The sequence below is a fragment of the Bos taurus genome, chromosome 9 (assembly GCF_002263795.3).
Source record: "Bos taurus isolate L1 Dominette 01449 registration number 42190680 breed Hereford chromosome 9, ARS-UCD2.0, whole genome shotgun sequence".
NCBI lineage: Eukaryota > Metazoa > Chordata > Mammalia > Artiodactyla > Bovidae > Bos > Bos taurus.
Window position 1 is genome coordinate 81,791,831 of NC_037336.1, and position 25,674 is coordinate 81,817,504.

Consider the following 25,674-nt stretch of genomic DNA (forward strand, 5'->3'; position numbering starts at 1 on the left):
GCTAGAAGAATGTATTTGTCATTGAGAAGGTTATTGGTAGCAGTGGCAAAATACTTTCCAGGTGTGTGGTAGGGACCAAGACCTGATCAGCATGAAAGGGAGTGTTAACAAAAGCAGTTGCGAAATACATGACCTTTTCTTATGTTGTTTTCTATACATGTTTGTATGTTTCAGATACATGAAAGTTGTGGATGAGAGGTGAAAAGGTAGAGACAGGCTATAAGCAAATTTTAAAGAACTTTGCTCTGGAAGGGAACTAGTGAATGAGATAGGTGGTTAGTTTGGTTATACAATTCTGAAGTATATAAGAAAATACTCCATTGCTTAGAAGGAGCTTGGAATAACTTATTCCACAGGCTCTTAAAAACAAACAAACAAACAAACAAAAAAAAACAGCTAGTAAACTAGAGGGCTACTGCCTCAGAAAAATATCATCAGTACAGTAGCCTGTATATGTATGGCTGTCTTTTAGTGTCTGAAATGCAATGCTAAGATGCTATTCAGTAAAAGCAATTTAACAAGGGTTCTAATTGCTCTCTTTAAATGACATCTACCCTTTCAAGGTCCACCATGTTCCAGATCCTCTGTGAAACGTCCTGATCTATCCCTTGATGAATTCAAATAACATCCCTTGTTAGACCCATGGAATTTATAACTTTGTTAAGAGCCTTTTTATTTTTGTTTAGAAGTGATTCATGTGGGTTATTTGTCTTTTCCCAACTATATACTCTGGGAGATAGTGAAGGACAGGGAAGCTTGGTGTGCTGCAGTCCATGGGGTTGCAAAAAATTGGACAGGACTGAGCGACTGAATAATAACAGCTATATTAGAGTATGTCTGAGTATGGAATCCATGAGTGATACAGCTTTTGTACTCTTTGCCATCCTGGCATGAATAAATGCTTTCTGACTAGTTCACAGCATTGCTCACCCAGCTCCTGAGAGTCCAACAGATGCCTTAAGACACAGTGGTGTTTTACCTTGGGTCTCCATCCAGTGTGCCTTTGTTGAACACCTTCTGGTCTTCACGATGCTTGTGGATTTTCTTGGATTTGTTTTCATAGAGCTCGGCACCAGAGGAGGAGCAAGAGAGTCCCCGAGCTGAAACCCCCAGCACTGTCACGGAGGTTGATATGGATCTAGACACCTATCAGATAGCACTGGAGGAAGTGCTGACCTGGTTGCTTTCTGCCGAGGACACTTTTCAGGAGCAGGATGACATTTCTGATGATGTGGAAGAAGTCAAAGACCAGTTTGCAACCCATGAAGTAAGTAATCTGTAGCTGATGAACAGGAGTATGTGCCATGGTGCCTGTGTCTTAATCAGGAGATGCACCCTGATATATATTGTTTACTGAATTCTGCTCCACAGAAATTTCATGGCATTATTTGAGAACTTCAGTTCAGTTCAGTTCAGTTGCTCAGTTGTGTCTAACTCTTTGCGACCCCATGGACTGAAGCACACCAGGCCTCCCCGTCCATCACCAACTCCCGGAGCTTACTCAAACTCATGGCCATTGAGTCGGTGATGCCATCCAACCATCTCATCCTCTGTCGTCCCTTTCTCCTGCCTTCAATCTTTCCCAGCATCAGAGTCTTTTCAAATGAGTCAGTTCTTTGCATCAGGTGGCCAAGGTATTGGAGCTTCAGCTTTAGCATCAGTCCTTCTAATGAATGTTCAGGACTGATTTCCTTTAGGATGAATTGGTTGGATCTCCTTGCAGTCCAAGGGAGACTCAAGAGTTTTCTCTTAGACCACAATTCAAAAACATCAATTCTTTGGCACTCAGCTTTCTTTATAGTCCAACTCTCACATTCATACATGACTACTGGAAAAACCATAACTTTGACTAGGTGGACCTTTGTTGGCAAAGTAATGTCTCTGCTTTACACTTTTTTTTTTTTTGGAAGACTTAAGATTTTTAAATAGGGCTTCATTATAAAACTGGCGTGCGTGATTAACTCTATGTTGGAATTAAATTTTGGATTTTGGTCTTACCATAATTTGTAGATTCAGTGGAGCCACTGACAAAAATCAGCGCTTTAGTACTGCTCGTTTTGGAAGTGTATTATTATAGTTAAGACATAAAATGGCTAATCAGTACACCAAGTCTTTAAATTTTGAATGCTCCCTAGGAAGTGGTTATTTTTATTTGTTATATGATTAAACAAACTTGTATCCAGTATTCTTGTATACTTTTATATAATGAAAATTTCCTACTATTTCAGGAATATATTGCTTTGTAGTGATTGGGTTATGTGAAGAATTCTTTTGATTAAGTAGTTTTTTGGTGGTATGTTAATTGACAGGTTTTATTTGCTATTTTGGTTTGAAAATAATACAAATGGTCATTTTATTTAAGCAAGTCCTTTTGGGCGAGCGTGGTGTTTTATTTATTATATCTTCTCTTAGTTCCATGTTAATGATCTATCAGTCGCATAATCAGCATTGACATAAAAATAGCTCGTGTTATCAGATATAATATGGTCCTCTTTGATCTTATCTTTTTCCTTAGGTCAGCTGCTTATTTCCTATATTCAGAGCTTACAGAAAAGTGGATCAAAGTCTGCTTTATTTGAAGTCTGCATGGTTACTTTTTTCTCCCCCCACAGCATTGATATTTAGGCATTAACAATTTATTAAGATTTGCTTTTCTTCAATGAGCAGCTCATAGATCATAACGATGTACCTTCCCAGGCTTTTATGATGGAACTGACGGCTCACCAGAGCAGCGTGGGGAACGTCTTGCAGGCAGGAAACCAACTGATAACACAAGGAACTCTGACAGATGAAGAGGAGTTTGAGATTCAGGAACAAATGTCCCTGCTGAATGCCAGATGGGAGGCGCTCAGGGTCGAAAGTATGGACAGACAGTCCCGGTGAGTGGAGGCCCGGGAGTGAACACTGCTGCAAGATGGGGACTAGTTGTTTTCTTTAAAAAAATTTTTTAAAATCTTTATTGAGTTTGTTACAATATTGCTTCTGCTGTTTATGTTCTGTTTTTCTGTCCACAAGGCTTGTGGGATCTTAGTTCCCTGAGCAGGGATTGAACCCTTACCTTCTGCATTAGAAGGTGAAGTCTTAACCACTGAAAGTCCCAGTTGCCCACTTTAACACAACTAAAAGTCCGCATGTCTGTGGGAACTTGCCTTGTCAAATTTTGACTCTTTTCTGTATGTAGCATTGCTGGAATTTGTATGATCTTTATTTCCCCTTTGATATGTTAACCAAATGAAAAGGTAAAAGTGGCCATACAGAAATCAGCAAAAAAAGGGCAAAGACATTGTATGTGGACTTTGCAGTATTAAAGCTGGCTAACCACCAACTCTGACATGAAGATAGGGCTATGTTTTATTTATCTAGAACTCCCTTTTGTAACCTTTTTTAAGAGTACAGTTCATTTTATTTCGTGTATTGTATGTTAAGGAGCAAACTATTCCACTGCAATTTCCACCTATTTAATAGGCAGGAATTCCTGATTAAAGAAACAATGATTCTGATACAAATAGAGGGTGCTGTTATTTGCATTTTTGGAGTGCATTTAATTGACTGCATTTAGGAAGAAAATAAGTTTTTTGCTGGTTTCTATATTTAAAGACTAAATGTTGCTTTAAAAGGTTAGACAAGAGTGTGTTCCCTGCCCCGTTTCCTTGATGCCTGGAGTGTGTGTTTGCCTTTGCAAAGGGAAGAAGGAGTAGGGATAACGCTCTGCTCCCCTTGGACAGGTTGCACGATGTCCTCATGGAACTCCAGAGGAAACAGCTACAGCAGCTGTCCGCCTGGTTAACGCTCACAGAAGAACGCATTCAAAAGATGGAAACTTGCCCCCTGGATGATGACTTAAAATCCCTGCAAAAGCTGCTGGAAGATCATAAAGTAAATCTGGCTCATATTTCTTTTATACCTTATCAAATATGAAAAAGCAGCACTTAGAATTCTCAGGGGTTGATGGCGTCTATCGTTAGCACAGAGCTGGGACACTCCTTCAGTGCACTCTTGTATTCAGTAACTTGCAGGGTGGAGTGCATAGGGATGTGGGTTTTCTGAGCCAGGGATGAAAACGCAGGTCAAATTTTATATGGGTATATAGAGGTTTGTTATGGAGAAGGAAATGACAACCCACTCCAGTGTTCTTGCCTGGAGAATCCCAGGGACGGGGGAGCCTGGTGGGCTGCTGTCTATGGGGTCACACAGAGTCGGACACGACTGAAGTGACTTAGCAGCAGCAGCAGCAGCAGCAGCAGAGATTTGTTATGAAAGTACATAGTGTCCATAAGATTCTCAAAGTTTTTTTTTGTTTTTTGGACTCATGAGTGGTTAAGAACCCTAGTCCATTGCATGAATGCAACGTGTTGGGAAATAAGGAAACCCTCAGATTGGTCTGTTCATAATCCTTCCAGGAAAGCTATTGCTTCTTTTCCTAGGTGAGGATTCATGAGTTTTGTGAGTGGTTTGAAAAGTGAAAGTTGCTCAGTTGTTTCCAACTCTTTGTGACCCCATGGACTGTACAGCCCATGAAATTCTTCAGGCCAGAATACTGGAGTGGGTAGCCTTTCCCTTCTCCAGGGGATCTTCCCAACTCAGAGATCGAACCCAGGTCTCCTGCATTGCGGACAGATTCTTTACCAGCTGAGTCACAAGGGAAGTTCAAGAATACTGCAGTGGGTAGATTATCCCTTCTCCAGGGGATCTTCCTAACCCAGGAATCCAACTGGGGTCTCCTGCACTGCAGGTGGATTCTTTACCAACTTAGCTATGAGGGAGGTCACAAATTTAGGAGATAACTTTTCATAGTCAAGGAAAGGTAGAGTAAAATAGCTTCTCTGCAAAGTGTTTGAAGAATTTTATTTCTCAATGAAATAACTAGATAAATGGGTAAATTAAGCTTTAAGGATACATTAAACACAAAAACTCAAGGCAGTTGACAACACTATCGGTAGTATTTGGATAAATTACCTATATACCTAAATATATGTCTTGTGACCTGGCATTCTCTTCCCATGGAAGAGGTGGGAAGAAAATTGTCTGTATACCCCAGTTGCTTTCCTGGGTAACGAATCAGAACAGCTTCTGACTATTAAATCACATTTGACTTATGTCACTTTATACAGTGCTGTACTAGATAAAATGATCTCTGACTTTGTGTATTTAAATTTGGAAATTTTTTGATTTAATGATTCTATATTCTTAATTCCTACTGTATGCACTAAACTTGATTATGTGACACCTTTTCTCTTATTCTTTCAGCCAAAACTTGGAATAAAAATAATAAAAGTGATGACATCACATTTGCAGTCTGTTATGACATTGCATTTTCAAATTGCTTTGGTTCATAATGAAATGTAAAGATATATAATGGGTTTGTTTCCTTAGGAGAACACTTAGGCTAATGGTTGGAAATTTAAAACAGGATGCCTCATTAAGTGTCCTTAATTACTATTGACAACTGGGTAGATTTTAAATATGTAAATGGGAAAGAGTAGACATAATGGTTTATCTGAATTTTTTCTCTAGAGTTTGCAGAATGATCTTGAGGCTGAACAAGTGAAAGTGAATTCCCTGACTCACATGGTGGTGATTGTTGATGAAAACAGTGGCGAGAGTGCTACAGCTATTTTGGAAGATCAATTACAGGTAAGGACTTATAAAGTAGGATAGTGCTAAGGCACCTGGGGTCTGAGCCTCAGTCACACATTGTTCCTATTCTTCATGTTCAGTCTGTTTATTTAGGTTAGTAAAACCATCTTCTTTAGGTTGTACTTCCCAGCTGGGATTCCACAGCATGGGGGTTTATAGGAGAACCAAGGTATCATTCATTTACTTCAGCCTTTGGGTGTATGAACAAGATTTTGAAGCTCAAGAACTGATCCCAACAAATGATCCACAGCCTTCTTGCCCAGAATCACTTGATGAATTTGTTAAAATGCATATTTCTGGGCCTCACTGGGAGTGGGGCCAGTGAATATGTAAAAAAATGTCAAGTTTGAGAATTTCAGTCATGTAGGATTTAATATCCCTGTTTCTTTAGTAGATCAATATGTAAATGTCAGCATCAGTTTTGGGAACCCCAACAACTTGCTTCTTTTTGCTCAGTGACTATAGTGTATGCTTACAAGTCTTTATAAAGAGAGTTTTTGGTACAGTTGACTCTTAAACACATGGGGTTTGGGGCACTGACCTCTCAAGCAGTCAGAAATCCTAGTATAATTTTTACTTCCCCAAAACTTAACTAACAATAGCCTGTTGTTGACTGGAAGTTGTACTGGTAACAAATAGTCCATTAGAACATATTTTGTATGTTATATACGTATCTACAGTACTCTTGCCTGGAAAATCCCATGGATGGAGGAGCCTAGTAGGCTGCAGTCCATGGGGTCGCTAAGAGTCAGACACGACTGAACGACTTCACTTTCACTTTTCACTTTCATGCATTGGAGAAGGAAATGGCAACCCACTCCAGTATTCTTGCCTGGAGAATTGCTCCCCCAGGGACGGGGGAGCCTGGTGGGCTGCCATCTGTGGGGTCACACAGAGTCGGACACGACTGAAGTGACTTAGCAGCAGCACAGATATTTTATGCATTCCTGAATTTTTAACTTTTTCTTAATTTTTTTTTTGATATTTCTAGGCTGTGTGGTTCATCTTCATTTCAAATTTTTGTCACAAATCTTCAAAATTTTTTCCTATGTATTTATTGAAAAAAATCCAAGTATGAGTGGACCCGCCCAATTGTTCAAGGGTCAGCTGTATTTTATTTGAACTTGGATTACCTGATATAATGTTGCCAGGTGATGATTTCAGTAACTTTCAGTTGATGATTTTTAGTAACTATAAATTATCATATGGAATTCTTCTTTTGCAACATTTAAAACTGGGCAGTGGTTTTGAGATTTTGGTGCAACAGTATTTAGTTTTTACAGTAATCGTAGAGGTAGGCATTCATGTCTTGTCTATTTAACAGTGAGGGTATTCATAGTGGTTGAGTGAAGGCCCCGAGGTTTAAATAGGCAATGAGTTTTCAGGCGGAGATGAGAGATCTCTCTTCTGGCTCTACGTTCTCTACTTTTGCGCAATGCAAAGCCTATTTTGATAATACAAATAAAATAATATAATATGCATTAAATAATTCTTGCTTATAGGTAAGTAATGAAGAAACAAAACAGAATTTGTTAATCATTATTTATAAAGTGGTAATAAAGTAATTAGTTGGGAAAGTCATCATGAAGATTGATTTTTTTAAATGTATCAAATTTATTGATTTAGTCTTGCTAATACTTATAATATTCTGTTGCTGTTTGGTGGAATTTTCTGTGTATCATGCAATATAAACAGAACAAATCGAAACAGTTTTTTTTTTCCGTAATTTTTGGTACTACCGATGAAGATTGTCTTGGCATGTAAAAATGGTTAAGAAATGAGCCACGCACTGAATTTTGTCTTAATTATAGCCTGAAAAAATGGAAGCCTTGAAAGTAGATACGTTTGCTGTATTTTGAAGGTGTATGTGAAACTGTCAAATTCTCATATAAAAGCCACAATAAAATAGAAAAGAGCTGGAGTTTGAAGTAAAAAGTTACAAGATAGAGTTCCAGTTGTGCCATATTCTAACTGTGTAATATGAAATAGTTAAATTCTATGGAAATTAGTTTGTCTTATCTATAATTTTATAGAATTCATCTGTTTTATTTAAAGCAACATTCATAATATTTTTCATAATTACTACTCTGTAATAAAGAACAATGGATGTCAAGAATTTCTTTAAGGATTGTGATAACTATCCCTTCAGGCTTTGTTGATGAAGGATCGGTTTTTCCTTTTCTAGAAACTCGGTGAACGCTGGACGGCTGTGTGCCGATGGACTGAAGAACGCTGGAATAGGTTACAGGAAATCAACATTTTGTGGCAGGAATTATTGGAAGAACAGGTATGAAGCTGTATACATAATGGGCAAAATACATGGTGAACAGTAACCATCATTCATTATTGCATTTGAATAAATCACTTATATTTCTTCAGAACGAAAATTTATAATTATTTATTATGTTAAAAGTCAGATTTCAGTCCATTATGCAGTTTCTTCATAGCGATTGCATTATAAATGAGCTCTATTGTAATAACAATTTGACCTTGCTCATTAGTTAGATTAGTTTTTAGATGTGCTAGTTTTAGGATTTACTTGACATAATTTTTACTGCATTTGTGTTGGATAATGTATTTGGACTTGTAGCCATACAGCCTAGTGTATGGCTTGTGCTCAGTACATAATGATAAATGAATCCACTCAGTATTTTGTGAACTTTAAACCTGCGATTTTTAATCAGAATAACTGCTGAAATTAACAGGAAAAATATTATTTAGCAACACCGATGATTGAACACGTAGCTAATTTTTTTCCACCAAGGATTAACATAGAAAATGAACCTTTGGTGCAAAGCTGCCACTTAGAGTTTTCAGTCTGATTGGTGGCCTTTTGCCCATCTCCATCCTTCCAGAAAAGCAACCATCAAAACAGAATACAAATAAGCAAGACTTTTCTTCAAAATGCCAAAGAGTTGTGGTGTAGAAAATAAACAGATACTCTGTTCCCACATCCCAGGGTTCACTGTGATTCTTTTAAATGCCTTTTATTTCCATCCACAAAAAGCAGCTATATTCTTTTCATGGGATAAATGTATGCTGTTTTGTGATTTACTAAATATGGTGGCAGAGAGAACTCTTAAAAAGCAGGTTGCAAAATTTGTCCCCATGTAAATTATAAGCTACTGCCACCTGCCCTCAATCTTTGGCCAGAATTTTCCTCTTAAGAATTGCATGATAGACCTGATTCTGATTTCTGAAATGTTTACATTTTGCTTTACAAAGGTTTAAATTTACTTATCTTTTCTTCAGGCCAAAAAGTCACATAGAATAATTGAAATTTAACTTCATTAATGATTGTAGGAGACTGATTGCTAGGGAACCATTGTGTTACTCTTCTTAAAATAATTTAAAATTCAGAAAGAATCAAAATTTGGTAATCACAAATATTTAAAAATAGAGAGTGGCTAGGATTTTGGCCATTTATTATGTTAGGTTTAAAACTGACCTTTGAATGGCCTTCTGTTAATGATATGGAAGGAGAAATCTTGTTAAAATGTAGAAACGAAGCCAACATTGGTACTTAATTGATAATTTGTTGTTACAGAGAATAAGACCAATCAACTGTGTCTGAATTAAACAGTCTTTCAAGGGATTATTGTTCACTTAGTTGCAGAGGCTTTAAGATAGTTAGAAATGGGCTCTGAGAATTAGTTCAAAATTTCTCCAGCATGAGCCAAGTGTGACCAGCTGGATATTCTGTGATTGACTTTAACCTACCCTTCCAAACTTTCCCTCTGTCCTTTCATGTACTCAGTGTTCAAATCCTGAATTCCCAGTTTGTAGCTCATTCCAAGACTGCCGTGGCCTTGTGGCCATGCAGTGTAGTGCTTCTTCTCAATGCAGAGCAGTGCTACTTCTTTTCAGTGCTGTATTCTCAATGCATGGTCCATGGTAGATTCCTGATGGGTTTTGTATTGTTTTCATTTTTTTTGAAAGAGCAAACTAGTTTTCTAGTCTCTGTGTTTTTGTTTAAGTGTGGCATCTGCCTTGAAATGTCTTTTTGCCTATCTGTTTTTAAGTTCTCCCCACCTGTTACCAACTCTTTTGAGTCCAGCTCCTACGAGGGCCCTCTTGCCTAGTGATATTTGAGCCCATAGAATGAAACTGTCTGGTTCAGAAGCAAAGGAGAATTTTATTCTTTGATGAAAGAATGGAAAGGAGTGAGCTTGCGCTCTAGTCAGTGCTCTCCCTGGCAGTCAGTCATTGGTGGGGCTGATTTAGAGGATTCCTGTTGGCGGGAGGGGGCAGAGCTCTTTGGCTCCAGATCACAGTGCCAGGTGCAGCCTCTCTATACCTGTTGCCGCCATCTTGGACTGAGGCATCCCACACAGCACTTGTGCACACAGGCTGCCCAGTTGAGGTGTTGGGCACAGTAACTCTCCTCTGGGAACACTAATCCATCCTGTTAGGTGTGAGGGCTTTGCACACTGCCCCCTATAAGCAAGTGAAGCTAGACTAAACCCAAAAGAGGTCAGACCATGTCACCTAGATTCCACCTTATTTTTCCCAGTATCCCAGTGGACTTTGCCAGTGACATATCCATCAGGGACCATGAAGTCATTTATGAACTCCCTCTTCCTCCCCCACTGTTTCAAAACTGGAAGCAGTCTCTTTGTGGTGTCTGCACTTTCTATCTGGTGCCATGGGTATTTTTGTGGTAACTCTTACTACATTGAGGACAGAATTCATATTTACATTATTTTCTTAATATTTGTCCTTTTCTGAGTGAAAAATAAAGGCAGAGAATGGTTGTTAAATAAACTGATAAATCAAACTTGAGAAAGTTGACTCCAAACACACAACCAAGAATTGTCCACCTCAACTCTATAGAAGAAAGTTTCTGTGGTAAATACTACATTTTGAGAAAAATTATATTAAGGCAGCCATTTTTTTTTATCCCTCCTTCAAATTTATCTCTTTACTAAATATCTGATGTCTAAAAGACATGCATTGTTAGCTAATGAAGTTTAAAGATTTTCATATTGGCTTTGGAGTAGCCTCAGGCTTCCTCTTCTAATCATAACTGCTGTTGAATCTGGAGCATTAGTGTGGTTGTCCTGCAAGATACGTGGAAAATTCATCAGCTTTGGGGTGTGGGTCTGTGATGTGGCTCTGCAGTTTACAAGCCATGTAACTTGACTTTTCTCTCTTTTTTGCCTAACAGAGGGACTGAGAAAAGAAAATCTCTGACCTTCCCTCGGCATCTGAAGAGTTATAAAGTGATTCTTTTGGAGACTTGGATAGTTGGATTTAGCCTTTTAGAGCCATCAGCCTCCCTGAGAATTAGGTTTAATTTTCCAGGTTTGGGGTTAATTTTAGGTTGATCAGTTGCAAATCTGTGAAGGGTTATATCTTAAGCAAAGATATCTTTCTGAGTTTTTTATGCCTCAGGCTTAGGGGTTTGAAATCCTTCTTCTCCCAGATGTGGATAAAGCCTCCAGTAACATAAAAATAAGAGATTTTAGAACTTGATTGAGTTGAACTACCAAATGATTCCCTAAATATATTTCTAACTTTGGTTATTATTCGCAGTGCTTGTTGAAAGCATGGTTAACTGAAAAAGAAGAATCTTTAAATAAAGTCCAGACGAGCAACTTCAAAGACCAAAAGGAACTAAGCGTCAGTGTTCGACGACTGGCTGTAAGTGATGTTGCTGTCAGCACCTCTCTTGTGAGCCTATGATATCTTAGTGTTTTATGTCAATGGTTGATAGAATGTAGTGAGTGAATTCATTTCCCTAACACTAGAATGCTGCTCTGCAGTGATCTAAAACCAGAAGTCTTATGTTTTAGCTTTAGGGAATTAAAGCAGGTAAATTTTACTCTAAAATACAGAGGTTTACATTTTCTGACGGGGGAACAGGAAGATACGTTCCTGTTTAAAGTGATTCAGTGATCTAATACATATCTGAAATACTAGATTTTGAAGGAAGACATGGAAATGAAGCGCCAAGCTTTGGATCAGCTGAGTGAGATTGGCCAGGATGTGGGTCAATTACTTGATAATCCTAAGACATCCAAGAAGATCAACAGGGACTCAGAGGAGCTGACTCAGAGGTGGGATTCCTTGGTTCAGAGATTAGAAGATTCCTCCAACCAGGTACCTATGCTTTGGGAATACTTTGTGCCATTAAGTAGAAATTATACATTCAGGTTTGTTTTAGTGTTGGTGTAATAAAAGTAGTAGTTAAACTAAAAAGTTGTTTTTTTATACCTGGTTAACTGTAAAATTGAAAAATTGACATGTATTTTCTTTAGTTTTCTAAAGTGAATTTTAACAGACCTTAAAAAACTTCTGATATCCAGTCATTCGACCATTAGTAACTGGTAACACTTAGACATGATCTTTGTGCTCAGTCACTCAGTTGTGACCTTGTTAGGCTCCTCTGTCCATGGGATTTACCAGGTAAGAATACTGGAGTTGCCATTTCCTTCTCGAAAATGATTTTTTCATCTTAAGTAATTTTATAAATTAAAAAAATATTTTAGCATCTTGATCAAAAATAACACTGGTTTGTACATGAATATTTAGAGCAGCAAAATTCACAACAACCAAAAAGTGAAACAACCCATACATCCATCAATAGATATATGGATGGACAAAATGTGGTGTATTCATACAATGGAATATTATTGTGTGCTGTGTGCCAAGTCACGCAGTCATGTCCCACCCTTTGCGACCCTGTGGACTGTAGCCTTCTAGGTTCCTCTGTCTGTGGGATTCTTTAGGCAAGAATACTGGATTGGGTTGCCATTTCCTACTTCAGGGGATGTTCCTGACCCAGGGATCAAACCTGTATCTCTTACATTTCCTGTGTTGGCAGGCAAGTTCCTTACCACCACTGCCACCTGGGAATATTATTAAGTAATAATAAAATAATGTACCAATATATGATACAACAGAGATGAACCCCTGAAAACATTGTGCTAAGTAAAAGTAGCTGGTCACAAGGTTAATGCACTGATTCTATTAATACATGACATATCCAGAATAGGCAAATCCGTAGAGACAGAAAGGAGATTAGTCATTTCTAGGGGCAAGAGGGAGAGAAGGATGGGAGTGACTGTTACTGGGTATGGGATTTCCTTTTGAAATGATAAGCCTTATTCTGGAATTAGAAAGTGGGCATGGTTGCACAACAACTCTGAATGTATTGATGACCATGGGATCATATGTTTTCCAAGGGAGAATTTTATGGCTTGTGAATTATATTTCAATAAAGCTGTTGTAAAACATTAAACCTGGTTGATTTTTATTTCAGGTGACTCAGGCAGTTGCAAAGCTGGGAATGTCCCAGATTCCTCAGAAGGATCTTTTAGAGACGGTTCGCCTAAGAGAACAAGTAACTACAAAAAGGTCTAAGCAAGAGCTGCCTCCTCCTCCTCCCCCAAAGAAGAGACAGATCCCTGTGGATTTGGAAGCTAAAAAAAAGTGAGAACTATTTTGCACATGATATATTAATATTTTGTGCTCGGTACTTATTTTGTACTGATCACTAATCATATGCAAATTTAAACATAATTATTGTAATGGAAATTCAACTACTGAACCACTCACTACCTCTCAGTCTTCTGAATATTCCACTTTATACTGGTTAAGCATCTAAGTCATCTGGATTTTATTTATCTTTGGTTCATTTGGTAGAACTGTGTGCCTGTAGCCTTCATGGACAGAACATACCGTTTCCTTAGTTCTTTCTTTCCCATCATTTACTGTGGGTGGATATCATTGTCCACGATCCTTTGTTTATTCTTTCTTCCACTGTCACAGTTCCTACAGTTTTGCTTTAGATCTATCTCCTTATTCTTTGTGACTCTCCTTCTTCTTACCTTTAAAAGAAACTTAATTAAGGGAAGTAATTCCTTTAGATCTTTCTCTTTTCCTTCCCTTGCTGTCTTCATGTCTTCTTTCTTTCCTTGTTAATTCCTTTGTTTTAGTAACAGATTCTTCATGTTACCAAAGATCCATCTTTGGTAAAATTTGTTTCATTTTCTGACTCAAAAGAAACTCAGGATCTTTACAAGAGGAACAGTCATATCTGGCATGCATTGAGCTTTCACTAGTGTTGAATCTTCTGCAGCGCTTTCCTATGGGCCAGGGACCATGCTCACCGGCCCTGGAACAGATAGTCTCAGAGCAGCCCTTGAATACTGCTGTTTTCATGCCCTTTGACAGTAGAATTCCAGTGCTTGGGTACATGGGCAGTTACTTTTGCCTGAATAAAAATAATATGATTTCCCCAATTCAGCTTTTGTTAGACAAAGCAGGATTGCAGTTTTGCCTGTTGACTTTAGTTTTGGTAATAAGGCTGCGTTCCTGCATCCTAACAGCACCTCCTTTTAGGACCACGAGTTGGACCTCTGAGTTGCAAACAGCTGTGGAACTTTTCCTTCTGGAGCCAAGGCAGCAGATGAGGGAGATGCTTGTGATGTTGATCTTACTGTGGACCTTTTATTTCCTGAGTGTCTATATTCTGTCCGTGTATCGGCCAGTTGATTTTGTGCATTTGGAAGCTGGGCAGGCCGTGAAAGACTAGGGTGCATGAATAGGTTCTGGTACCAATTCTAACTTCACAGGTTAGAGGTTTATTCCTCCAGGTCTGCTTTTTCCTGCTCCTGCCCCATCTCAGATCAGATGCCAGGTTACCTATGCTTCTTACCAACTGGCTACAGGTTAGAGGGTTCCAGCACCTCTTCCTTGGACTTTAGATGCCAGTTACAAATCTAGGTTGTTAACCTATAGTTCTGACCAACTGGCTATAATTCAGAGATTTCTAACACCACCTCCTCTGCTTCAGTTAGCTTTGTAGAGTAGCTTATAGAACTCAGGAAAATGTTTTGCTTAATAGATGACTGGTTTGTTATAAAAGGATACAACTCAGGGAGAGCTGGACTGAGGAGCTGCACAGGGCAGGACATGGGGAGAGGGTGTGGGCTCCCATGCCCTCTCCAGGTGCCCTGGTCTCCCTGAACATCCACATGCTCACCTACCTGAAGCTCTCTGATCCCTATCCTTGTGGCTTTTTAGGGAGGCTGCATTACAAAGTCATGACTGATTAGATCGTTGATCTTTGGCGATTGATTCAACCTCCAGCCCCTCTCCCCTCCCCTGAGGTCAGGGGGGCAAGGTGAGACTAAAGTTCCAACCCTCTAATTACAAGGTTGGGTCTCCGGACAACCAGCCTACCTTTTTAGATGGGATTCAAAAGTCATCTCACTAACATGACAAATGACACCTCTGTTGCTCTTATCACTTTGGAAATTCCAAGAGTTTGGGAACTCTGTGTTAGAAACAAGGCTGAAGGCCAAATATTTGTTTCTTACTATAAATTGCAATGTCACGGTGCCTAACTATACAATCTTACACATGTCCATGTTGTATAGGGTGAGTTCTGTTGCAAGAAACAGAATACTGTGCCCAAAGTGACTTATACAATGAGGTCATTGACTATCTCATGTTGCAAAAAGTCCGGAGGTGGGGCAGTTTTAATGGGATGGTGTGGGTCAGCATCGTGGCACCCTGTCTCTGCCATCCTCAGCATGTTAGCAAGGTAAAAGGCAAAACCTGTCTTCTCATGATCCCAAGATGCTGCTGTAGCACTTGGCGTAACAACTTTGTATAACCTGCTTTATATGCAGGCAGGGAAGTTTTTCCTTATTTGTCTTCTAAACAAAACTTTTTTCTTTTTTAATCAGGGAGAAGGACCTTTTATGGAAGATATTACTAACTCCCTGACTCTGGTCTTACTCGCCAAAACTCAGACATTTGCCCCGCCCTGGGTTCCTGGGAGGTTGAAACTATCCTGCATTTTCCATCTCTGTAGTTGTGTTCTGGGGGTACTCAGGCAGCAAGGAAGAAATGTGGGGAGGGAGGTGTCTGTTGGGTGGGCAACCAGTTGTGAGTTCCACAGTCTTCTGAGATTTGATTGATGCAGAAATGGCTTCAGTTCTTTCTTAGACACATAGAGACTTGAGTACATTCAGTTTGTTATAACAGACAGCAGTGAAATTTCATTATTAGAAATTTTGCCCAAATATTGTGTTTTTTTTTTAAACTTTAAAACCCCTCTGAGTCTACTAATGGTGCTAGTTTTGCATTTTGGAGTGATACGCAACCACATCACCCCCTTCAATATGGTACCTCTTCAGAATTTAAGGATACGTTTCATAATCTAATTTACATTGTCCTAAAGTCCAAAATATTGTTAAGCATCCTAGTGAGACTTGATTTTCAGATCCTTTACTATTTTTAGTCTGATGTAGAAAGCACTATTAGCTTGTCTTAAAATGGGCTGTCCGAACAGGTACGAACCTTGAATAACTGCGTAGCATAGCTTATAATACATGCTTCAGAAGTAATGGTTTATTTCCCCTTCTCCTCTGCTGTGCTGCTACTGGCTGTTTTTTTTTCTTTTTCTTTTAACACCATAGTAACAGTCATTTCCTATAATCTAGATTCCTATCTATTAACATGACCTGAGATGATCATGGTGGCTCTAATGCATTCACATTGTTCTCGCTCATATTGAGGGCAGAGATGGACTCAGTCTCCAAGGTCATTTAAAACACGATCTTTGGTTTGTGCTCCTGAAAGATTAAATAGAAATCTGCTGTGAAGATGACATGAGGAGTGTACTGTGGTTTGACTGATACTGTGACCTTTGGTTATTTACTTAGAGTGTCACAAAATCCCATTCAAATGACAAGACAAATTTACCTTGGTGAAAAGACGAATACTCAGAATTCACTGAAAAGCCGTTCAGCCAAGTTTCCCAAAAGAATCAGCAAGGACAACCTGTGCTTACCTGAGAATCATCTAAAAATATCCAGAAGTTGCTTTGAGTTCTGTGTGCAGAGTCCTGGTTACAAGCACAGACTGCTCAGCTTAAATCCCAGCTCTAGCCTTTGTTAGCTTTGTGGTCTGGAGAAGTTATTTAAAACCTCTGTGAGCTCAATTCCTTCATCATTAGAAAGGATAATAATAGTGTATACTCGCAGGGTTGTTGTGAGGATTCCTGGAGTTAATAATGCACAGAAACCATTTGGAAAGGGCCTGGCATATGGCCAGCGCCCACTGAATGTTTCTCCTCTTGTTCCTCATCACTGTGGTTTTAACTGACCTTCTCAACACCTCCCAGGTCTGTTCCCTTTTTTCCTTTCCACTCTTACTTAGTTCTGGCTCCTGTGACTACCACCGTCTATTTTCTGGACTTGTCTCTATTCTTTCTTTTCAGGGACCCAAAAGGGTAAATATAATCATGTCAGTCCCATGCTTTAAGCCCCTCACTGGCTTTCTGTTGCCTTTCGGTTAAGGTCCAGCTCCTTCAGCTAGCCTGCAGGGCCTTCCAGTTACTGGTCCGAGAGGCTCTCTGCCACATCATCTATCGTTCCTCCCTGCTTAGTTAGTACTCGCTATTCCAGTTGCACTTAACTACTTACAGTGCTCAAGGTGTGTTCCTCCCTTTCTTTGTTCTCCCTTTGCAAGGATAACTCCTGGGCATAAAGCTGTTGTTCTCCAGGAAGCCACCCCTCCCCAGTTGAATTAGGAGGCATCCTATGAATTTCTGGGACTGTTTCTGGTTTACCTTTATATTAAGAGCCCAGTCCAGTGCCTGGCATATACGAGGCTCAGTAATACATGTTGAGTTAAAGAAGGTATTAGTTTAGGAATCTCTGTACTTGTTGTTACTTGTGGGTATCTCACCATATCTGTTTTTCATGATCTACAAAAAGCTTGTGAAAATACAAGCTCGTATAATGTTTAAAATTTTTATTTAATAATTTTATTTATTAACATTACAACTTTGTTTCTCTTTTCATACTTTAAACTGTAAATGTATGATGTGATTTTGTGTGGTTACTGTATTTCTGGGTTGCCTTTATTTTTGAGGAGTGTTTAAAACCACATGCTGTATTGGTGTTGTGGTTGCTCTCTTTCTTGAGCCAAGTGAAACAATAGTAGAAAATGAATGATAGTTGGTAACATCTGAATCTTAAATCAGGTTTGATGCTATAAGTGCTGAGCTGTTGAACTGGATCTTGAAATCAAAGACTGCCATTCAAGCCACAGAGATAAAAGAGTATAAGAAGATGCAAGAAACATCAGAAATGAAAAAGAAGTTGAAGGTAAAAGATAAAACAAAAATATCCCAGTGAATAAAATATTTCATCAGAATGGATCTGCTGTTGGCATAAAGATGTGATGGGATCCAAAAATCTTCCTGTAAAATAAATGTAACCATAAGGTAGCTTTTAGAACTCTCTATTACATTTTCAATCTGTTCAAGCAGGCTGACATCAATTCCCTTTTTTCTTCCTTCTTTAACCACTGAGATGTGCAGGAAGGGACACTTGCTAACATGGTCCAGTTGTTACTATTCTTTTTTAGCTTGATTAGATCTATCTTAATCTGACACCTAATATTATATGCATGTAAGCTGAAGATGTTTTGGCTTCTGAATACAATAAGCAATTTTGAATCTCCAGATTTCTTCTATATATATATTTTTAAGATGAGATGTATTTTAAAAAATAAATACTATAAAATGTATGGGATCTTGGCTGTGCTACTTTATACTGCGTGAGTAGTAATGTAAATTGAAGCAGGAGGTTGTAGTGATTTATCTCGTTGGTGTTCATGAAGTCTCTGTGCATCTTTGCATGCCCAATAATTTGGGCACTTTGAGCAGGTCTGTATTGCCATCTCCATCACCAGTGGAGTGAGTTTTAGTTCAGTTCAGTTGCTCAGTCATGTCCAACTCTTTGTAACCCCATGGACTGCAGCACGCCAGGCATCCCTGTCCATCACCAACTCCTGGAGCTTGCTCAAACTCATGTTCATCGAGTCAGTGATGCCATCCAACCATTTCATCCTCTGTTGTCCCCTTCTCCTCCTGCTTTCAGTCTTTCCCAGCATCAGGATCTTTTCCAGTGAGTCAGTTCTTCGCATCAGGTAGGCAAGGTATTGGAGCTTCAGCTTCAGCATCAGTCCTTCCAAAGAATATTCAGGATTGATTTCCTTTAGGATTGACTGGTTTGATTTCCTTGCAGTCCAAGAGACTCTCAAGAGTCTTCTCCAACACCACAGTTCAAAAGCATCAATTCTTCTGCACTCAGCTTTTTTTATGGTCCAATTCTCACATCCATACATGAGTACTGGAAAAACCATAGCTTTGATTAGACGGACCTTTGTTGGAAAAGAGTTTGGACAACGTTTAAAAAATAAGATGTGTATATAGATGTTCATGATGTGAGTTAGAAAGTAGTAGGTACTATGAGAATTGAGAGGAGGCCAGGATTACAGCTGTTGCTATCTCCTGGTGAAGTCCAGAGGGGGAGGTGACACTGAAGGGAGGGGCTTGGAGCTGGGCTCAAGGGCAAACCTGGCAGGCAGTGCCCTTGAGCAGAGGTTCAGAGTGGGGCAATCATGCTGTAATTCTTGGAACAGAGAATTTGTTTTGTTTTGTGCTAGATGTGTGTATAAAAGTGGTAGAGAGTTAAGGCTAGAGAGGTGGTTTGGGGTTAGACCTGACTTTGAATGTTTGCGTGAGAAGCTGAGACTGATTTTTGCTTTATCATTCCACTGTGACTGTTCTTAGTTAGAGGTCACCACTGACGATTGCTTTCAAAAGGATAGATTTCTATTTTCCTCAGATCTCCTTTCTCTGCAGCATTTGCCACTGTTCACCTTCCCTTCTCAAATTCTCACAGCCTTAGCTTCTCTGACCAATGGTCAGTCTAAGATATCAATCTGATTTTGCAGCTCCAGTGCTTGCAGTTAATTGATGACTTCCCACTGCTGTGGGGAGACGATGGGAACGCTGCCGGGCCCCAGCATACAAGGCCTCCCAGGCAGGGGTCTTCTCTACCTCTCAGCACAGCCTCTGCAGCTCTTATTCACTCCTTAGAGCTCCAGTCCTCCTGGCTCCTGTGCTTTTCTCAGTCCTTTGCCTTCTCCATGTGTTGTTTTCTGGGCTCCAGATGGCCGTTTAGTAAGCCTTTGTGCTTTGTGGCTGAAACGCCCTCTACTTCAGAAAGCTTCCATAAGCCTCCATAGGCAGATTCCATACTGCTTTGACCATACCTCTGTGAAAACCCTTACTGCATTTACATCATTGTTTATATGTCTGCTGCCAGTGCTTAGAAAGTGAGGATGATTTTCCACGGAAGCCTGTGTTTTCAGCGCTCTGTAAAGCTCTTGGCTTATGGAAGGAGAGAATGATGACTGTGGACAGTGGGGATGTGGAAGCACCATTATCAGAGCCTCTGCACAGGGGATCAAGAGAGCCAGGTGTGGGAGCCGTGTTCCATGATTTCATGTGTTTCTGAAAGACCAGTAAAGAATATTAATCAAAGGCAGTAAACTGGCTGAGAACTTGGAAGTTATAGTGATCTTTATGGAACAAATCCCATAAAATATTGATAAGTTTCATCCTGTGATCTAGAAACAATTTTACTTTCAGAAATTGTTATTGTAATATTTGAGAGGATAAAAATAACAGTTGTGGAAGGGATAGGCTACCCACTCCAGTATTCTTGGGCTTCTCTTGTGGCTTAGCTGGAAAAGAATCTGCCTGCATTGTGGGAGACCTGGGTTTGATCCCTGGGTTGAGAAGATCCCCTGGAGAAGGGAAAGGCTACCCACTCCAGTATTCTGGCCTAGAGAATTCCATGGACTGTACAGTCCATGGGGTTGCAAAGAGTCGGACACGACTGAGCAACTTTGACATGTGTATGTAAGGCATGATTGGCAGTTCTTATGTTTTTCCTTTTTAAGTTTGCTTATTTTGTTGTTTTAGATAAATAGTGTCAGTGGGATGGGAAATATGTAAAATAAAGAAAATTTAACCATTGCTAATTTTTCTTGCAAATTTGGGAAATATCAGCTAGTGTTGCTTTAATGAAGGAATAATTTGTTCTAACTGATGCAATATCTGAGTGGAGAATCCTTTGTTCAATCTACCACTGCCATAAAAAGTAGCAGGACATCAGTTTAGTATAAGGCAGGTAATAATTTTCTCCAGTTTGATGGTAACTTTTTTGCATTGGTAGTTAGTTTAACAAAAGTAAGTAGTGTTTCTTAGAATCTCATGTTCTTTCTTGATCTTTGACTATAAAAATGGCTAAGTTGCAGTAAAGCTTGTATGCATCAAAATAGGTGAGCTAAATTTATTGAATATTTGATAGTGGTTACCTGCATAGACCTTAAAAGTGGGATTCTTCTTCAGGTTATTTGGTTGAAATAATATGGTTTACCTGGAAGTTTTTATTTTTGCCTGGAACATTTGATTGTGCTATTTTGGACACTATTTGAGTAGTTAATTAATAGATAATTATCAATTGGAGAAATTTCTAATATTGACTGTGTACACAAAAATTTGAGTGTGTTTGTGTGTGTCCATGATTTTGCTCAGCCCTTTCTTACTGATTCTGGAAGATTTTGTGTTCTTCTGTCTCTGAGATATAGGGACATTGAGAATATCAAACCATACAGACATAAATATGAAAATTAGCAGCCATTTTTTAAATATAAAGAATAAAATTCTTTAGTTTGGTCCTGAAACATATTGTCAGTGTCTAAAGATTATGTGTGAATTATGCTTGTGGTTAAAATTTGCATTATACCCTATGCTTAATATAAAACAAACAAATGATATTGAGACTCATTATTTCTTTCTTAAATCTTAAATAATTTTTTGTTTGGTAATCTCTGTCTTCATAGCACATTCATTTGATTCAGACTTATTTTTACTGACTTCATATACATGACTAGATATCCTGGATCTAAAATACTAATTTTAATTATTTCCTCCTGATAGGAACTCATAAATGTAGAGTACAACTTTTTCTCTTATAAAAGAAATGAGGGTTTTATACTGTTTGTTTGCATTTACCGTTGACATTTAATAACCTCTGGCATTCTGGAGGGCAGCCTGAAATGGCATAGTTTTATCTTGTAGTATTTTCTTAGGTAAACTTTGACTGTAACCCCTAAAGAGAATATGAGAGGGCCATAAAATATAAAAATGTCAAGAAGCATCAGCATTACACTGAGAAGAGAGTTTGAACTATTCTTATTTGGGACTTTATTTTCAGGGATTAGAAAAAGAACAGATGGAAATAAAACCCCGACTGGATGAATTAAACCAAACTGGACAAATCCTTTTGGAGCAAATGGGAAAAGGTGAGAATGTTGCTTTTTAAAAAATATTTTCTTAGATGGTGACACTGAATGCTGTTTCAGTTTAGTCACTCAGGCATGTCCGACTCTTTGCAACTCCATGGACTGCAGCATGCCAGGCTTCCCTGTCCACCACCAACTCCCGGAGATTACTCAAACTCGTGTCCATTGAGTCAGTGATGTCATCCAGCCAACTCGTCGTCTGTCATCCCCTATGTCCCACCTTCAATCTTCCCCAGCATCAGGATCTTTTCAAATGAGTCAGTTCTTCTGGTCAGGTGGCCCAAGTATTGGAGTTTCAGCTTCAGCATCAGTCCTTCTAATGAATATTCAGGACTGATTTTTTTTAGGATAGACTGGTTGGATCTCCTTGCAGTCCAAGGGACTCTCAAGAGTCTTCTCCAACACCACAGTTCAAAAGCATCAATTCTTAGGTGCTCAGCTTTCTTTATAGTCCAACTTTCACATCCATACATGACTACTGGAAAAACCATTGCTTTGACTAGACAGACCTTTGTTGGCAAAGTAATGCTATTTACAGTTTAACAATCAAATATTTACTTGTAACACTCTAGCCCTCTTTTTGCTAGGAAAATGGTTTTTCATAAAAATTTCTAGGCAGCAGAATCTTTTTAGAAATGAAAATTTATGCTGAAGCTGATTATATAAAATAGATAATAGCAAAGCTGTTCTTTTATATGGATCAGTTCAGTTCAGTTCAATCACTCAGTCGTGTCCGACTCTTTGCGACCCCATGGACTGCAGCACGCCAGGCCTCCCTGTCCATCACCAACTCCCGGAGTTTACTCAAATTTATGTCCATCGAGTCAGTGATGCCATCCAACCATCTCATCCTCTGTTGTTCCCTTCTCTCGCTTTCAATCTTTCCCAGCATCAGGGTCTTTTCAAACGAGTCAGCTCTTCCCATCAGGTGGCCAAAGTATTGGAGTTTCAGCTTCAACATCAGTCCTTCCAATGAATATTCAGGACTGATTTCCTTTAGGATTTATATGGATATTTATATGAATAAGAGAACCCAAATAAAACTCTCATACCTCAGCAGGAGTTAAAATCCAATTGTGTGGGAGATTTTAAAATCTCATCCTTGGGGTTACATATTGGAGGGAGGCAGTAAAAGAAAATGTTACTTTGGCAATATTAAGGATGTGAAGTTACCTTAGGGTAAATTCGTTGAGATTATTTGATTTTTGATAGCTTTCAGTGCATTATGTTGACTTAGTACAGGTGTTTTATTTTAGTTAAATTTGACAAAGTGTTACTTGTATTTGAAATTTGTACCTAAAGAACTTTTTTCCCCCATAGACCCAGTGGCTCTGGAGAATGTAAAGATTAATATTTCTGCCATACAGTTTTGTATATGATTCTTTTTGGGTCTTGCTTTGAAAGGCTTTTCTTATAAGCCCTATTCTTTATTCCAACAATAAGTGATTTGGAAGTCTGTTGCAGTTCTCCTTGATAAAAGCCAGAGACACCCAAAACCGAGTTGTGAATATTAGTAGATGAGACTCTTCAACAATGTAGTTTTCAACCTTTTTATTTTTTGACTTCTTACTATAGAAAATGGAAATATACACAAAGCAGACAGAATAGTACAGTGCACCTCCCTTATCAATTATCCCTTCAGTAATTAATGATAGTCCACCATTCCCGAATTACGTGTATTCCTACTCACTCCTCATCCACTTAATCATTATTAGTATTTTCACATTTTTAAAGTTATATTGAAATATATGAAACTGTGTTGTTTTGACAAACCTACACACACTTATGAATATATAGAATATTTCCACCCCTCCAGAAAGTTTCCTGGTGTCTGTAGTGGATCAATCAATTGCTTCCATCCCAGAAAACCACATTTTAAAACACTTTAGATTGTTTTTCCCTCTGCCTTTTGAAAAATACGTCAATTTATTTTGTATATATACTGAGGTCACATACACATACACAAAAACATGTATGTGCCCAGTATATATACATTTATTAATTATGCAAATATACCATTGTTATAAATTATTAGTACAGCTTAATTTCTTTCTTTCCTTCTCCCTCCCCCATTCCTTTTGTCTCTCTTTCCGTCCCTGTCTCTCTACTTCCCCTTCCAAGTAGAATAGTAATTTCTTTCACAGTCCACTGTTAAGTGTCTTATTCCTGGGTGTGGGCACCCCACTTGAAGATTACTCTTTCAGGTATTTACTTGAAGGGACCTAGAGACAGAGACTGTAATTTCCTTTAAGATACTTCAATAATTACAATAAATTGTGTGTTAAATTCATGTTAGTTACAATCATAGATTCTTCACTTCTACATCAACATTTGAGCTTGGAAACCAGACTTTATCTGGGTGATGAGGGGGTAATTTCATAAGTCTGTGAACTGAATTAACTTCTTGTCTGGGTCAGCGTTTGGTGGGTATGGCAGATTTAGAGTTCAGAGACTCATATGAAGACTACATAGGGAGGGAGGTGGTGAGAGGTGATATGTTAAAGCAAGAATCACACCCACACCGAATTGGGGAATGAATGGGAGACCTTGGTGTCTCCTGTCTTTTCCTAGTTTTGTGTCATCGGGCAAATCAAGTAACCCTTTTGTTACTCTGCTCCCTTGTCTAGAAAGTGAAGAAGTTTTGATAGGTGACTACACTTTTGCTTGATAAAATCTTGCTGTGAATAGGCATTTTCTATAATATATACTCTGAAAACTGAGTTCATGTGAAAGTGCTATTTGCAAAAGATCAAGTACAAATATCAGGGAATATATGATATTTTATAAAGGGGTGAGTTTTGTGACCTTATGTATACTTGTTTAATTTTATAGTGAATCTTTGATATTTTGCATTACCTTTTTTTTTTTTTAGCTTTGGTAGAAGTGGAAATTCATTCATTCCTACAGGGCCCCAATTCTGTTTATTGTAAAAAACATCAGTCGTTAAAATTTTTTAAGATGGGATGGGAAGCTTCGAAATGGGGACATTGATCTGAACAGAGTCTATATATTATGGGTTTAATTTTCTCATTTTGGGGGAGTCTGTGCCTTTTGTTGCTGCTGCTGCTTAGTCGCTGCAGTTGTGTCCGACTCTGTTGTGACCCCATAGACGGCAGCCCACCAGGCTCCCCCTTCCCTGGGATTCTCCAGGCAAGAACACTGGAGTGGGTTGCCATAGTGAGAGAATAAAAGTGATTTAAAAAATTTCCCACTGTCGTTCCATTTTATCCATTATTCTAATTTTACGGTGTTGCATTTTCCTTCTTAACATGTGGTTAGTGCTGTTAATCCTACTGCTGTTTTAAAACCAGAGATGTTGAACAGAAATGAAAGAACAACTGGGTGATCCTCCCTGCCCTTCCTTCTCCTCAATACATTTGAAATAAATCCTGCTGCTGCTGCTGCTAAGTTGCTTCAGTCGTGTCCGACTCTGTGCGACCCCAGAGACGGCAGCCCATCAGGCTCCCCCATCCCTGGGATTCTCCAGGAAGAACATTGGAGTGGGTTGCCATTATATAAATCCTGGACCTTGGATAATCAATGTAGAAGTTTTTTTATAGAGTGTAAATTTACCCAGAGTCTGCCTATGTAAGGATGCAGATACATGAATCAATTCAGTTAGAAAAGCACATCAAGTTCTTCAGTAGACAGATGTTCAAATAATTGCATCACTGGTTTTCTCAAACTAGTTTCATCAAAACATTCCAGCACAGTGCAGTCTGTTAGGACCTTTCTAACTAACGTGTGAATTACGTTTTGTGACATCTCTTGTAGCGCAAAAATGTTTTTAAAAAGTGAAATAATTTGTTTTGTTTGACTTTCACAACTGCCACACCAAACCTGGTTTTTTTG

General features: G+C 38.8%; 1 protein-coding gene across 10 annotated transcripts in view; it reads left to right on the forward strand.

The window, feature by feature from the left end:
* Nucleotides 1-25,674, forward strand: part of UTRN (utrophin) — a 556,684-nt gene that overhangs the window by 140,177 nt on the left and 390,833 nt on the right. For all 10 annotated transcript variants that reach the window (XM_010808643.4, XM_015472890.3, XM_010808642.4 and 7 more), the window contains 10 exons: nt 1,064-1,267; nt 2,698-2,879; nt 3,726-3,876; nt 5,515-5,634; nt 7,823-7,924; nt 11,173-11,280; nt 11,560-11,739; nt 12,902-13,071; nt 17,642-17,765; nt 21,735-21,822. In XM_010808643.4, coding sequence (XP_010806945.1) covers nt 1,064-1,267; nt 2,698-2,879; nt 3,726-3,876; nt 5,515-5,634; nt 7,823-7,924; nt 11,173-11,280; nt 11,560-11,739; nt 12,902-13,071; nt 17,642-17,765; nt 21,735-21,822 — 1,429 coding nt within the window. The remainder of the gene's footprint in view (nt 1-1,063; nt 1,268-2,697; nt 2,880-3,725; nt 3,877-5,514; nt 5,635-7,822; nt 7,925-11,172; nt 11,281-11,559; nt 11,740-12,901; nt 13,072-17,641; nt 17,766-21,734; nt 21,823-25,674) is intronic.